Source organism: Rutidosis leptorrhynchoides, chromosome 10, assembly GCF_046630445.1.
Source record: "Rutidosis leptorrhynchoides isolate AG116_Rl617_1_P2 chromosome 10, CSIRO_AGI_Rlap_v1, whole genome shotgun sequence".
In the NCBI taxonomy this organism is placed as follows: domain Eukaryota; kingdom Viridiplantae; phylum Streptophyta; class Magnoliopsida; order Asterales; family Asteraceae; genus Rutidosis; species Rutidosis leptorrhynchoides.
This window is the reverse complement of record NC_092342.1, coordinates 351,151,859-351,169,514: the sequence shown is the minus strand read 5'-3', so window position 1 is coordinate 351,169,514 and position 17,656 is coordinate 351,151,859. Positions and strand designations below refer to the sequence as shown.

General features: G+C 32.5%; 1 protein-coding gene and 1 long non-coding RNA gene across 2 annotated transcripts; one reads left to right on the top strand and one right to left on the bottom strand.

Moving 5' to 3' along the window:
* The first annotated feature begins 10,256 nt into the window (after window positions 1-10,256).
* Window positions 10,257-11,009, top strand: LOC139873490 (uncharacterized). The gene is made up of 2 exons (XR_011767358.1): window positions 10,257-10,460; window positions 10,612-11,009. It is a non-coding gene; the product is annotated as an uncharacterized lncRNA (long non-coding RNA).
* A 1,201-nt stretch (window positions 11,010-12,210) lies between these two features.
* LOC139871862 (protein IQ-domain 26-like) lies at window positions 12,211-13,892 on the bottom strand. The gene is made up of 3 exons (XM_071859610.1): window positions 13,523-13,892; window positions 13,150-13,302; window positions 12,211-12,775 (listed from the first exon to the last, which is right to left on the bottom strand). The coding sequence occupies exons 1-3, from the start codon at window positions 13,883-13,885 to the stop codon at window positions 12,341-12,343; spliced, it is 951 nt and encodes a 316-aa protein (XP_071715711.1). The 5' UTR covers window positions 13,886-13,892; the 3' UTR covers window positions 12,211-12,340.
* Between the last annotated feature and the right edge of the window lie 3,764 nt (window positions 13,893-17,656).

The window sequence follows — 17,656 nt, the reverse complement described above, 5'->3', positions numbered from 1 at the left end:
ATCATAATCATTATCATAATCATAACATGATCAGGTACATCACCTTAATCACGATCCTTATCTACTAACATCACCCTCATCATCACCAATATATCATCTAACTTCATTTCATCATTATCATGTCATCACTTTCGTGATCATTATACTTAATATCCTATATCATAATCATCAGCCATGTAACCGTATTCTTGGCCAAAAGAACGTAACCCAAACAAAAATATGGCAGTTCATCCATTCCTTTAGCAGCCCAATTGTACCATAGTCCAATAAGAAAATCATAACTGCCCATCATCACTATAGTTCACAGCTCAACAATAAATAAAGGAGTTGGATGTCAATATCATTGTTTTCGATTTCGAACAAGTATCACCACATCACTTTTTAGCAACAAAGATTATATTTGTTTTAAATTCTCGTCAATTAGCTGGATCCTCTTACAAAAAGAATCCAATATGTAATATTCAAATTGTCAACTTGTTTGTGGAACTAATTGATTATTCGTTGCTTTCATTTACGGTCCGTTCATTTCAATAAGTCTACCAACTACACAAACTATGGTCGGCCATACTCCTAAACTGTCCCACAAACTTTAACTTCTCCCCATCCCACTAACTTGATTTAAAATGATGTATTATTGGTGGTGGGGTTCGTGTGGTATTGGTATCTCAAACGCCTAGCATCTTAATCATAATATTCATCATCATTATTCATTATCTTCTTTATTATAAAGTAACATTCATTATTTTATGTGAACACACCATTCACGATTTAACACAATTAATTCATCTGGGTTTTGGTGTGAGTCCTTCGAAACAGAAAAGAAAAGAAAAGACATTGCATCAATGGGTTCGGGCAGCAGGTTGTAGCAGAATCGGTTCACGCAGTAACAGAATGAAAAAGAAATTAAAAAGAAAAGAATAAGGATGATGTTTTGGGTCGTTTATTTGGGCCTCGTACAGGAAGGTATAAAACAAAAGTAGATAACATTAATGGTGACGAGGGTATTGGTTTACGGCATTAACAGTGGTCGTTAAGGTGTGTGTGGGGGTTTTTGGTTTAAATGAAGGTGGTGGTCTAAATGGGTTTTTAGGGATGACGGTGTTGTTATGAGTGGTTAAACATGTGGGTTTGTGGGCTGGGGTGGTCGCAAAATAGAAATAAGGACTCAACAAGTAGTAGTAGCAGTCACAAAATATCTTGGTTTTCGATGGTCTTTTGTTTCGGTTTGAGTTTATATTGATCAAATGGTAACCGGGTGATGAAGGTGGTGTGTGATTATGATGGGTGGTGATAGAAATAAAAGGGTGGTTAGAGAAAGACAAAAGTGGTGGTAGTAGAGTGATAGATGGGTAGTGATGCTTACCGGGTATTCAAGGGTGGAAGGTTGATCATTCTTCGGTTGTCGGAACAAAAGCAGAGGAAGGAAGGAGATGATTGTGGCTAGTTGATGATGTTTTTTCAGTAGGCATAAATCTATATGTCATGTATACATATACTTAGGATAGATAGATAGGAATATGTAAAGATAACAAAGATAAAATGGTTGACAGATAATTAAATCGGGTACAGAGAGTAATTAAAAAATAATAAAAGATGATAGAGATTACTAACAGATTTTCGCTGTTATTGTGATCTTGATGTCATGATTTGTACGAGTTTAGACAGGAAAATCAATCATCAATAGTTGGAAAATGATTGAGAACAGAATACGTATTATTTTCATTGATATATGTATATAATTGGATTTGTGTAGTTATATACTCGTATATATATATATAACATGTATATATTTGTTTAATATATACGTATATCTCATTATATCGGTAATCTGTATATTAAGGATATATAATATTTATTAATATTTAACATTAACATTAATAATAATAATAATAATAATGAAACTAATATTAATAATAATAATATTAATGATATTATTATTATAATAAAAATAATGTTAATAATAACTTTAATTTAAAAAAATAAAAATTTTAGTAATCAAGTTAATAATAATACTTTTAGTAATTATAATAATAACTAAGATTATAATTTTTACTAGTAACAATGGTACTATTAATGATAACAATAATATTAATGATATTAGTAATGTAACAAATTACATGTATCGAATTTCGTATTCATATATTTTAATTAATAATACTAACTTTAATATTAGTATTAATATTTATTGTAATGATAATGAAAGTAATAATAACAATATTTTAACTTAGGATTACTTTTAATATATTAACATTACAATTTTATTAATTATATAATGTTTAATAATTGTATACTATGTATAATTGAATTCTTATACATTACAATATACATATAATCATTATCATATATGGAAATCATATATAGATTCATTTCATATTTACATTTTTATTTACACACAATTGTTCGTGAATTGTTGGGAGTAGTCAAAGGTCAAATGAATATATGAACACAGTTCAAAGTTTTTGAGACTTCACATTACAGACTTTGCTTATCGTGTCGAATTCATATAATGATTAAGTTTAAATTTGGTCGGAAATTCCCGGGTCATCACAGTACATACCCTTTAAAGAAATTTCGTCCCGAAATTTGAGTGAGGTGGTCATGGCTAACAATAAAAATGTTTTCATGACGAATATGAGTTGATAAATAGAGTTTATTACTATTGAGTAATATGGATAAGATAATTCAATTACTCGAAGAGTACGAGTGAAGTTATCACAAAAGAGCGAAATAAAGAAGTAAAGATTCGTCATAGCTTTTGACGTAGTCAGGGTTGAATTTAGAAAATAAGGTGCGTCTTTACTTTTGACGTTGTATTGGTTGAATTCTGGAATTCAAGGGATTTAAAGAAAATCTTCGAAATCTAAAAGATTTGATTCTTCGGCGAGTAAGGAAATTAAGATCTCTATAATTAAATACGATGATCTGCCTCGATTACTATGTCTGATATTTCCATTATAAATTAAACTCATCCGTTCCATTATTCTCACCATCCCTATACTTTCTTTCTTTGTTCATACATCCAAAAGATTGTGAAAATGCTTAGTCCAGTTCTAATCCCTAATATTTTCCTAATTATCATTTCTGTCATCCTTCTTTTCAATCTTCCACCAGAAAAATCTGTTTACTTCTACTATTACCTTGAGATGATACTATTCGTAATTATACCGTGTCTTTATATTGCTATTCTTATTAATATTCACGGTTTGTAACCTCCGTATTGTTATTGGGCTTTATATTTTCTCTTATATGTTGGAGCTCTTTGCCTTTTTATTCTCCTCTCGACTCCTAGTAAAGCGAGCAACGGTCCAGAATTCATAGATATGAATTTCGAAATGAACATAATTAATGTTCTAAGAAAGAAATGGTAATAGCACGATCTTGATTCCTCAAATTACCAGAATATCCGGGAAAGATAGAACTATCAAGAAAATATGTTCTTGATATGTTTATATATCAGATAAAATGTAAGAGTCGTGTAACATGGCACATGATGACGTTATAATCTGTGAATCATCATGTCCGATTTAGAAACTCAGCATGACTTACTGTAATATAATCACGTTGATCAAGTGTCATTATATTCTACTAACTCATGCATCAGTTCCCAATATTACTTCAATAACATTCATATTTTAAGCTCGAAAGTTTACAGAATATAGAAACTAACAGTTTCTATATGATGTAACACTGATAGCACGAAGAGATTAATGATTTCAGATAAGAATAATTATAAAAATATCTTCAGAAATATGGAAGATATTTATAATGAAAGATATGATGATATCTTAGGATTTCTGATATCGAAGGATGGTGAAGAAAATCTGTCCGCAAAAGTTTGGAGTCAGAAGCAAGGTATTCGCTAAAGATTTCATCAGAAACAGATTCATCAGGATTCTTAATGTACAAGTTTAGTCCTTGTGATTTGTTCAGAGACTCCTTCGTAGTTTGCTCAATCAGTTTTTTTTCTTTTTCAGTTTCAAACTTTTTCTGAGCTTTGCCAACATACTATTTTTTATCATCAACTTTTGGCTGTTGAGGTCGTTTACAGTTTTTGTCGCTTTATTCAACTTTTCAAAAATTCAGAGTATTAATTCGCAGACTGGGTGCTTTTCAGAATTTCAGAATGGAAGATCATAGTTCTAAGAGATAAATGTTATATGGATACATATAACTGTTGATGTGGAAACGTTGTGAGACTCACAATACAGATTTGCTAATTCCCGGTAATTGGTATGGCAGTTTTCGTTACAAGATGCGGATGAATATATGATAGGGTTTCAATGAATAAATAATGATTTATCGGAGAGATTTAAACCAAGAAGCAACGAGGTTGCTGGTACGTCTGCTGGTAATATGGTAGAATATGAAAGGTTCCCCGGTAACAATAAAAGAGCACACATATATATCAAGGTTATAGTAAGGCTATTCCGAATAAAAATCGAAGTTGACTAGCTGGAGCTGTGATAAAATTTGTTACTTTGAAAAGGGATCGCAAAATTATTTTTGCTAATAAATGCCAAAGGATCAGACGCGGCTACGTGTTAAACTTTTACTCAGTTGCCGAGAGTTTCTCAGGTGCAATACTATATACATAAATCTTTTCTTCCGTAGATGAAGTGCGGTTGGTTTATCCTCTCGATTGAGGTGTTTTCAAGAATCACGAAAGGTTTGAACGCGGATTGTAATCGTCAAGATACAAATGAGATTTAAGATGAAATCAAGTGGCAAACTTGAAGAATTGTTTAGTTTCATATGTTATAATCAATATTTTAATTCTTTTTTTAATTGTCCAATGTTATTAGTCCACAGTCGATAGTTCACAGTTAATAGTCCAGTAATTCCTATATAGTTTAATATATTATATTTGAATTAATTAATACGTGTCGTGACCCGTATACGTCTCAGACTCGATCACAACTCAAACTATATATATTATTTGAGAATCAACCTCAACCCTGTATAGAGAACTCGACCATTACTGCATATAGAGTGTCTATGGTTATTCCATATAATATATATAGATGCGTCGATATGATATGTGAAAACCTTGTATACGTGTCCCGATATTTAAAGTTTGTAAAATAAATAACAGAAATTAAATGACGAGAAATAAAATTGCGAGAATTAAATTGCGATAAATAAAATGTAATCAGGTAGCTAGGAACAATTAGCTAGGAACAGTTAGCGTGAATTCTTAACAAAATTCCTCTTAGTTAATTTGTTTGTTTCTAACAAATTTTATTTTGTCAAATGTTTTCTTCATTATGCTACTTGTTGGATTCTGATAGGTCAAAATCCAATTATGAGTTTGAATGAAAATAGTTATTCTGTGGTGAACGGATACGTATATCTGTGGATATAAGTAGGATAGTAAATGACTGTTGAATCAGATTCGAAGAACGTACAATGTAACTTATTAATGTGAAATCTATATATTCCTCGGGTATTACCTACCCGTTAAAATATTTTCACCATTAACAGTTTGTACAAAAGAATTTTTAATTACAATCTTTATGAAAACATATATACATATATATTTTTCTTCAGATGTAATCATGGATTTAATGAGTTAACATAATATTAAACTCATTTAGTTTTTGGTTGGAACTAGAATTAATAATCTCTAAAACTTTTGAGATTACATATTCGTCATGTCAAACGAAGATAAATGAGGTAGAACGATACGTAGAACGAAGATCATACTCGAAGTACAGATGGTGATATTGAGACATGGATCGTTGATGGTACTGGTGCTGTTATTGATGGTACTGTTGGTGCCGGTGATGTTGTTGAAGCTGGTAGATTTTGCACCATATTCTCCAAATTGATTACTCGAGCGCGAAGTTCGCTAACTTCTTCTATTATTCCGGGATGATTGTCGATCGGAACGAGCGGATGAATAAGGTTTAGAATTGAGATAGTATATGATCGTGACGAGATACTCTGAAAAAGAGAGAGAAAATGGTGTCTCGAACAGGTTCGCGTAAACGCTTCAGGTTCATTGTCAAGAGGTGAATTCAGTTGGTGGAAGGGATCGCCTTCTTCGCGTCTCCATTGATTAAGTCGACTACGAATGCATCAAATGAATTGGGGATAGCTGATTGATTGATTCATTCTGGTGACACCGCTTTCAGAGCTTAGGTGAATATCCATGTCGGAATAGCTGTCGGAATAACTATCGGAATAGCTATCGAAATCTGAGGGACTCGAACTGGTTGAGGAATTCATCTCGTACAATCAGATGAAGGATTTTCGATAAGAATTAGATTATAGGATGTAGATTAGTACTCTGCAATACATAATTACTAAAATCCCATAAGTTACGGAGGAATCTACGGAAGTTGTCAGGCAAAGTTACAGTAACAGATACGCTAAGATATGAAGTAGCAGATACGCTAAGATATGAATTTTGTCTATACACTATTCATACAGTCAATGCAGTAAAACGTGTCTAGTCTAAGAATGATAAGCAAGTGATTCTATAAGAATGATAAGCAGGTAATTTTCGACGCGAAATGATAAGCAAAACTTTTGACATGCAGACACGGTCGAAGTCCAGACTCACTAATGCATCCTAACGACTTATCAGCTAGACACACTAATGCAGACCTGGTTCGCTAAGACCACTGCTCTGATACCAACTGAAATGCCCCGTCCTAATCCATCTGGACGAAGTCTTCAACAGTTGGTCCCATTGTGAGGTTCTGACCTCTATATGCCATGAACGACTCCATGTAATATAAGCAAATGCACAGCGGAAGATTTCTTTCATATCTGAGAATAAACATGCTTTAAAGTGTCAACCAAAAGGTTGGTGAGTTCATAGATTTATCGTAAACAATAAAATTCATCATTTTGATAGACCACAAGATTTAAATGCTGCATGGTACAAATGGGCCCGAATCCTATACCCACCTGTAATGTACATGCGATATCTTTTAAATACAGTACACCTTTCTCGTGTACAAAACCATTTTAACAAATCTCTGTAACCGTACACATATCTCGTGTACAAAATATCATACACATAACCTGTGTATAAAATCATTCTCTCGATATATAACATTCACTTCAATTGGTGGCAATTATCATGTCCACATAATTCAATGGTGGCAATTATCATGTCCACATAATTCAATGGTGGCAATTATCATGTCCACATAATTCAATGGTGGCAATTATCATGTCCACATAATTCAATAATAATCCGCAGAACTTCTGTCTGCATAATAATTCATTCGAGGAATATTTTGCTTGTGTCTATCTCGTCAAACATTTATAAAAGCATTTCATGTATTCGCAGTTCAAAATATATTTTAAAAGCATTTAATAAAGCAGTTATAAAAACATCGCATGTATTCTCAGTCCCAAAAATGTAAAGAGTAAAAGGGATCAAATGAAACTCACCATACTGTATTTTGTAGTAAAAATACATATAACGGCATTTGAACAAAAAGTAGGGTTGACCTCGAATTCACGAACCTATATCATTTATGTATATATTAACACATATAATTGTAATCGAACAAATTTACATATTAATAGTGATATAATTTTTATCTTAATTATGTGTTTCATTAAAAACCTAATAAGTTATAGTTATTAATATTTATTATTAAAATATTAATATAGTTATGTTATATGTGATAAATATATTTTTGTATGTATATATATATATATATATATATATATATATATATATCGTTTGTTTGTTAAAATTATGATAATACTAAAATAATATTAGAAATGATAAAAATAATAATTATGATAATAGAGTTAAAAATGATACTTTTAATATTAATGATAAAGATGATATCTTTCATAAAAATGATACTTTAAAAAAAAAATGTTAATGAATACTAATAATTTTAACTAAAAAAAAATATAATGATTTTACTAATAATAATAATGATACTAATATTTTTTTATATTAATAACTATAATGATAATAATACTACTAATAATAATACTAATACTTATGATAAAAATAATAATAATACTTATTTTCTTAATACATAAAATGATAGTATTATTAATAATAATAATAATAATAATAATAATAATAATAATAATAATAATAATAATAATAATAATAATAATAATAATAATAATAATAATAATAATGGTAATTCTACCTTAAAAAGGAAGAGCTTCAAAGAAATAAAAACTGCCACTGTTCGGGCTCGAACCCGAGATCTCTCGGTTAACACAAACATCTCCAACCACTAAACCATTCGTTTATTTCTGTTCTACACTACTCGAATATTTACTTAATATGTATAAACCGTTATCTCTTTCTATTACTCATCATCATAATAAACTTAATCATCCTCATCATCTTAATCATAATCATAATCATAACATGATCAGGTACATCACCTTAATCACGATCCTTATCTACTAACATCACCCTCATCATCACCAATATATCATCTAACTTCATTTCATCATTATCATGTCATCACTTTCGTGATCATTATACTTAATATCCTATATCATAATCATCAGCCATCTAACCGTATTCTTGGCCAAAAGAACGTAACCCAAACAAAAATATGGCAGTTCATCCATTCCTTTAGCAGTGATTGTCCGGCTCTCGTGGGGTTTGTGTGCTCCGGCTTTCGTGTTTGTCGTTGGAATACTCCGAGTCCATGCTTCGATCGAGTGATTGCCTTATGTGATTTGTAATATGTTTGGTTCGAATCGAGAGTTTACTTTGATGGTTGGATCTTCCATTTGTCGTGTAATTTTCGTGTTCAGGTCATTCGAGTGAGGTTGAGGATGTTGTCATGTAATGTCAATTATCGAGTTAATTATCGTGTTTAGGCCAATTCCTAGGATCGTTATTGTCGTGTTTAATAGTCGTGGTTATCGTGTTATTGTTCGTGTGATGGTTTTAGGATGGTCGTTATTGAGTTAGTTTTTCATGTTTAATAGTCGTGGTTATTGTACCTCCTTGCATCTTGCTAGTTTTTTTTATTAATATTACAATTATGATTGCCTTTCGAAAAAAAAATTATCATTAATTATCATTGAAACAAAAGTGACTAGGAAACCACAAGGATTGAATTTTGACCACATAATATGGAGGTGACATTTCCAATTCCTAAATTGATAGATCCACACAATTATGTGCATTGTTCCAATAATACCCTCTAGTACATACTAGTAAGAGTTTTTAATACTTTATTCAGTCGTCCATATCTTAAGTTGTGGTTTCAATTGGTTCTTAATTTACGGAGTAATTTATAAAAGCTTTATTCTAGAATTTAATTTAATAATGCGGCCGATCCAAAAGGCACCAAAAATTGTCTCATTTTTAATACATCAAAACGTGTTAATTAAGTATACAACTTATATACGCCAAATAACAACAACGTAATAAGGATTTTTCTAATGAAAAACCTTAAGAATTTTCATTAACAAATGTTTTTTTTTGGAAAAAATAGTGATAAATCTAATTCGGTTGTGCCGGGTGGATTAATGATTTTAATTGCATCATGTGCGATTGCCGGGTGGAATCATTGTCCTATGTTTTATTCGGTTGTGCTTTGGCTCGTGATCTTTGGAGAATAATTAGAGTTTGGGTTGATATTGATCTTCCGTCTTTTGATGATTGGATCGAATGCTACTCTTGGTTCGAGTCTTGGCATCCAAGGACAAGATTTTCGCGATTGTGGCTTCTTCTCTTTTGTTCATGTGGAGATATTGGAATAATAATATGTTTGGAGATCGGTCGATAAAGAAAGATACAAATTTTGATTCTATTCGTTCTTGTTCATTTTGTTGACTTTGTAAGCGTAGTAGTTATGGTATACGGTTGGATGATTGGCTTGTAAAGCCATTGTAATCTTTGTATTCATTGTTTGTGTTCCTTCCCTAGTGCCTTAGTAGGGGGTTTTAATAAAATTTCATCTTTTGCTAGCCAAAAAAACATAGTGATAAATTTAGAAGTACTTACATGATGGTTATTAAAATGTACAAATATAAATTGATCGGTTATTAAAATGTACAAACATAGATGTCATAATAATTCTTTAATGGCAAATTAGAAAATTTCAATTAATTAATAATTGATAGTGTAAGTGTATTATGAGTCCTTGGTTGGGAACATAGCTGCATAAAGATTAGACTAGTTCCCAAAAAGTAAAAATTTTGATGACTCGGATATGGATGTATCCAAAATAACATATGGACCTTATCCACCACAACCTAACAAGCACGATACTATATATACACATTTTCGTATCATAATACTCCGTAACAGACAACTCAAAACGCATACATCGTTAGTTTTCTTTTTCATCAAATATCAAATATTTTGATTTGATTTGATTATAACAAACAATGAGTAGGATCGACTCTTTAGAATCACTGTCTTCCCTGCAATCGGTAGATGATACAACAGATTATAGTCCGTTGTACGAGTTATCGGGACTCATGGCACACTTGCCTATCAAGTAAGATATTTTGTTCAAAAGGTTTATGTTTTGTTAATTGAAATTATATAGCACATTTAATAACGTCATGTATGCTAAGTTGAAAGCTTATGTATTACGTATTATACTATTAATTCTTTGAGCGAAAAATTGATTCAAAATATATGTTCAGAAATATATATGGTGAGTTTAATCATAAAGTACTACTAGTAAAGGCTAACTTACTAGTAACTTATGCAAGAGGGGTTTATCTAAGTACTATCAAGGTAAATCTGAGTCATTTGGATCACTTGCAAACTTGAGTAATTTTGAAGATCTTGGCAAGAGTTGTAGATCAAGAAAGTCAACAAATTCTGTATTTAGAAGCTTTGGAAGTGGTCAAAGTCAAACGTTACGTCCTATGTGCACAATCGTGAAAAACAAGAGTTCTTTATCTTCTATTGCCAGAAGTTCTTTATTTACTATTGGTGATTGGTGATGAATCCTTTATTTATTGGACACGATTTCTGTACAATATCATTTTTTATCATGATTACAATCGTTTATATCATTTTATTATTTTGTTTCTTATTTGCACATATGATCAAAACTCTTTTCCCTATTAATAAAGCTGTCGGGGTGAAATCGGATCTTAGAACCTATCTATACTCGATCTAAAGGCGGAAAACAATAGAACAAGTGTTAATTAAATACTGGTACGCTAAGGGATCGAATAAGTCGAACCTAGATCAAAGAACTAGATTAGAACGACGCATAGAGTGTGTATTCGGTGGGTTTGGACGTAAGGAACGATTGCAGACGCAACAATTCGGTTAGGGTTGTGTTGAGTGATTAACCTTTGAATGTAAACCCGTCACCTATATTTATATTGTCTGCTACTGACTCCGTCAGTCGGTCGACTGTGTTATTAATTCAACCGATGGTTAACTTACACTAACCTACACAGTCGGTTGACAGTGACTTCAGTCGGTCGACAGTGTCTTCAGTCATCGATTAACTCTATCCGTCGGTCGACAGAAGAGCCAGTTTAACTATTGATTAACACATTCACGTACATTAATAAACAATTCAATAGTCACAATTACAAATATAAGTTCAACATTAAATGACTGGATATTACATTAAACGTTCATAGAACTAGAAATTCAATATGCACCAACAAAAAACCTTCTACGATTTTCTCCTTGCATGCACTTCATACAACTTCTCCACTAGATGTTTAGCTCCTAAAACTCTGATTTTGGTGTTGCTAATGTTTATACGGAGTGTCGGAGCATAATCTAATATTTTAATGTGAAAAACAACTATTGATATATGTAGTAGTTTTTTTTGTAAAAACAAAAAAGAGATTACACAACTATTGATATATGTAGCCCGGATGATTACAGATGGGCTGCCCATAATACCGAGCCCACAGTATTTAAGTCCATTAAAGAAAATCGCAAGCTAACAATAGCAAAAGTTCAAAAAGGTTTCTTTCAGTTTCATTGACCAATTTCTTTCGATCCTAAATTAATGGAATTTTTTTATACGCCATACATACAAATGCATTAAAAAAACATCCATGATAGATTACACAATGATGTTTTTAATATCAATAACTTGATTGATAACTGATAATTGTGTTATAAAAGTTGCAAAACACCTTTGAATTCAAACCTATGTCTTACATTGATGTTGATCTCAAATCCAATTTGCACAAAATTCTTCTATCTATCCTTTTTAAATTCCATCAACTAACCAAACAATAATAATACAGTAATACCTTTTTTTCCAACTCACTCCCTTTAGACTTTTGAGGACTTCCCACACCTACTCATCACACAATTCTTGAATTCATACTCAAGTAGTGAAGGTGACTTTGACTTTGACCTATCCATAACGGGCCCACATTCCACCTCTTAGAGACCAGCCCTGTTCGTGAGCCCAAACCCAAAATCCCGTATTTGCTTTGGTACACTTTGGGACCTAATCTTAGCCCTAAAAGACTCGGTATTAGCCATGTAATTTGGGTCACTCGTAAAAGAGCCATCCTTCATAGTCCCATCATATAACGGCGCGTAACCATTCAGGTCACAAGATCTTGGGAAACGAGGGGAATTTTGGATTGTGGAGAAACGAGGCTCAATCTCATGATAGGGCATTGAAAGACGACGCGAGTTGCTAAAGAGCGGTGACGGGGTTTGGACTCTCGACCCTGCAGCCCAAGCCCATGTGTTTGTCCTTGCTAATCTTGATTTGGCCTCTTCGGGCTCCACTTCTAAACGGCCGAGCCTTCCATTATTGGGAATTTGAGAAGAGTATGACATCCTTCTGCTCCTTCCCTCACTAGCCCTCTAACAAATATAACATAAAACTTATTATAATCAACCAAATCAATAAATACTTGAACTTTGTTTTCCAAAAAGCCCACAAACTCATTTCAACGGCTTAAGAACTACTTTCACGGTGGGTCCAGGAATTCTTTTCGACGTGGGAAAAATGTTAAAAATTGAAAAAACATTATAATAGCTTAAGACGTCAAATTTTAACATATAATTACACTAAAAAAGTTGGTCCTAATCTGACCCTGTTCCATCTTAGCGAGTCACAAATTTGAAAAAGAAAAAAAATTTGTTTCTGTTTAATCGGTTTGAATGTGTTAGGCAAAACCATGCACATCCCAATTTCACAAACACGGTAATCGAAATTGACGAACGAATTTTCTTACAATTGATCTTCTGGAGTGACACTTATCATCTTGAAGACAAAATCTGTTTGAAGAAATGCTAAATCGTGCTCGAAGAAGCTTCCTAACTAAAAAACCTCTCACCACGGCTTGAAGCCTCACCAATGATTTCAATGCCTTCAATGCTTTCCTTGACTGTAAAATCAATAATATTTAAATCATTCAGTTGTTGCGGTTTTAATTCGCGATAAAGAAACTGTTTTTCTAGCTAGTTTTGTTACAGTTTTGATACAAACTATTTAATCCAGTTACAAATTTACAAGTAAAACAAGCATTTTTATCCAAGCTGCTAAATTTGAAATAAATAAAACTAAATGTAAAAACGCTTTTAGTCTGTGAACACTTAATTAATTACCAAATAACCACGAAACATAGCTTGAATTTTGATAGCTGCTGAAATCTCGCGATCGCCGGCCATGATGTGGTTCTGACTAGTCACCTTGACTAAATCGAAGGCGGCATGAGCGGCAGCAATGGCGGCATCAGCTGCCTTCGAGGTGGCGGCAGCAACGGCCATTGCACGCCGGTTTATCTCGTTAGAATAGTTGCTGTAAAGTGGTTTCGTCATGGGAGTTTCCGGCGTCGAAAGCGTGGGGGTTCGACGTGAACGACCAATGCATGACGAAATCTTTTCTTTCCGGTGACCGGAATTTGTTTGGTTATTTTCTTTTTTGTTAAAACCAAACAAAGCTTTCAACCACCTTGATGTTTTTCCCATTTTTTTACAAGATATTAAAAAAACAGTGAAATATAAAAAGAGTGTATATAAATTGCAGAGATTAAAACAAGTTACTAACTAAAATTAAAATGTTTCTCTTTAAAGACGAAAAGTCAATGAAATGATATAAAAAATAATTAGGATGGTGATGTTATTATGTATGTACAAAAACAATACTCAATCTTCCAAATCCAAATATAGAGTATGAGAAAGAAAAGATGTAAACGTATACTCCATGTTCCTTTATACAGAGTATATAACAGGGTAAAAAAAATCATTTCTCCACCTCAAACAGAGATACTATTCCCCTACTCTGATGTAAAAAGTTTGATTTAGTAGAAGTTTTAAGGATATGCATGCATGTGAAATAGTGCAAATAAAAATACAAAAACAAATAAGTTTGACTCGTGATATTTCACAAAAAGTTGCCCTTAACCCTTCAATACCACTCAAAAGTGCCTTCCGCAGTTCCTCAATTAACGCCCCATATTCGTTAAAAGTGACAACCCGTTAATTCCATCAGGGGGCATCACTTTATGCCACCTAATCTAACACCTCAAAGAGACATTTACAAATGGTCTAATTATACAAATTATATATATATATATATATATATATATATATATATATATATATGGAGAGGATCCAGTGAGAACTTTTTTAGTGTGAGAACTCTAGGAACTCCAAAATACACCCAAATATACTAAAATTCGAGCAAAAAAAGGGGGAATTCGAGCAAAAAAAAAGGGAAGTCGAGCAAAAATTAAAAACACAGACGAACAAAAAAATCATAGTCGAGCAAAATTATTATTTTTTTTTGTTCTAATACCAAAATGTAGAACACAAATTGTTCGAATATCGCATTTTTTGTTCGAATATCAACGTGTTCTACATTTTTTTGTTCGACTATCAAAATGTAGAACACAAATTGTTCGCCCATCTTTTTTTTTGTTCGAATATCACGTTTTTTGTTCGAATAGCACGTTTTTTGTTCGCCCGTGTCCCGTTTATGCTCGAATTTCACCTTTTTTTGCTCGAATTTTCCTTTTTTGCTCGAATTTCAGTGTATTTTTGAGTTCTCAGGGTTCTCACACAAAAAAAATTCTCATTTGATCCCTCTACTATATATATATATATATATATATATATATATATATATATATATATATATATATATATATATATATATATATATATATATATATATAGTGGTAGGATCAAGAGGGAAGTAACCAATCGGGGGGAAGCAAAAACTTTTTTTTTTCGTTTTTTGTAAAAACCTTGTTCACGAACATTATAGATGGGATGAAAATATGAACATTTAGTAGAGACACTTTGTGATACATGTTTTTATTTTGGCGGAAAAACGCTCGAAGAAGTAATATATAACAATTATCGTGTTTTTCGAGCGTATGTTGAGGTTTTAGCTATTGGGGTTTAGATATTAGGGATATATAGGGTTTAGATATTAGGGTTTAGAAATTTAGGGTTTAGGGTTTAGATTTAGGGTTTAGATTTAGGATTTAGATTGAGTTTTTAACACGAACGGTTTAGAGTTTCGGGTTTAGAGTTTCGGGTTTAGAGTTTAGGGTTTAGGGTTTGGAATTTTGGGTTTATGGAATAAACCCAAAACACCAAACCCTAAACCCTAAACCCTAAACTCTAAATCTGGCTAAATTTTACTTCACAAAACATGAAGAAAAAAAACGTTCATATATTCTTCACGAACAATATTATCTTGAATGTTATTTTTGTTGATCGTTTTTTCGCCTAAATAATAACATTCATCATGATGTGTCTCTTCTAAATGTTCATATTTTTGTGTGATCTTGATGCCGGAAAAAAATTCCAAAAAAAGCGAAGAAAAAAAAAATTGCTTCCCCTCGCTTCCCCCCGATTGGTTACTTCGTTACGTGGACATGAGTCTTTAAATAACGTTTGACCAAAAGTATGTCGCATTCATTTCATAAGTAAAGATGTTTCAAGTTTACAAGGTGGTACAACGACTAAATCTGTTACAACGTTTAATGTACAAATGAAACCTATGCGACACGTTTAGTAAAATCAAAAGACGCTTCACGTATGCATGTATACTCGACATCCAAGCAAGTATCAAAAAGTAGAGTGCGGAAGCATGTATCACTTAGCGTTCAAGGACCTGAGACAACATATAGAAAACTGTCAACGAAAACGTTGGTGAAATCATAGGTGTAGTAGTAAACGTTGTTTTTGAACCACAAGATTTTGTATTGTCATATCGTTGATTATCTAAATCGTTTTTATTCCAAAGTTGTTATACGTTTGTGGAGCACCCAATTGTCAAGACTTGACTGTTCAAGAACCCTGTTATCATAGTGTTAGAACCTACACTATATACTCGAAAATATATTTCATCCGCTAACGGTAGCGAACCGTCCAAATGAGAGCTTGTCAAGCCCATGTGATCACACAACATAAGTTCACGTTTACACCCTGCAAGTGTAACTAATGATAATTGAATTGAGGCCTTTTTGTTCTAACTCCACGTGGAATGTTTGTTTTCGTACTTGTGTTCAAAGCATAAAAGTATAATACGTATATGTTTCTCATCCCATAGTTTAAAGAGTAAAAGTTGTTGAAAATGTGGGACTATGATCTCACCTTGATTGCACGAAAGTAAAAGTACTTCACAAAGTAACGTGTGCAAGAACGAATGCTAGTCTTGACCTAAACAAATAGGTTCATATTAATATCGATAAACACGGTCGGTCAAAGTGTTCAATTAGTCCAATGGCTCATTACGACTCGATAATATAGCATGTGAGTCACATTGTCAAGTTTCATGCAAGATACAAGTATAAAAGTACGTTAGAACGATTGCATAAGTATTCGGTTAAGTTTGATCAAAAGTCAACTTTGGTCGAGTCAAAGTCAACGAAAAAGTCAACACGTTCGGGTCGGGTCGGGTCCCGAACTATTTTTCTAAGCTAATTATTCATATATAAACATGTTAGAACAAGTTACATGTTAATCGGAGGTGCGTAGCATAGTTAGAATTAAACGGTGAATGACCAATCAAAACAGAATCTGGCAGTTCATTTGGACGGCGTCCAAAAGGTCTGGACGGCGTCCAAATGTGAAGAGCTGGACGGCGTCCCAAATGGTGCACAGATCTGTTTGCTGAAACACATAAGTGCACGAACCAAAACTCAAACGATCCTATTTTATGATCCGCAAACAATCAAAACATGTATCTTATATCATCAGAAAAGGTATTTTGACGAGGAAAATAACTAAATACATTTCATCAATCAATCTACCACTTATAACAACCAAAACCACATTAAATGCTCATCATTAATTGCATCCAAGTTCATAAATCTCATTTTCTGATTCGGTAATCCATTTTACATAAATGATATGCCGTTTCGAAGGTAATTAAACACATATTGCAACTAAACACTTACAAACAACATTGTCAAGCATTTAATGCATCAAAATTCACATTGAAGACCACCAAACCCTAACCAAAAATCATAAACTCATAAATCATGTTATTGAAGTTTTCTTAATCATCCTACACATCAAAATGAAGCTAGTGATGCTAGTAACACAATTAATACTTGCACTTTATCATACCAACAACATTTAATCATCCGAAACTCAAGATCAAACACACACTTTTCAAGTTCATGCTAGTTACACTAAAATAACGAGATCGAGCATATAAATCACATAATCATGTTAGACTTGAGCCATATACACTAATTAACACACTTTTAAGTTAAAAAC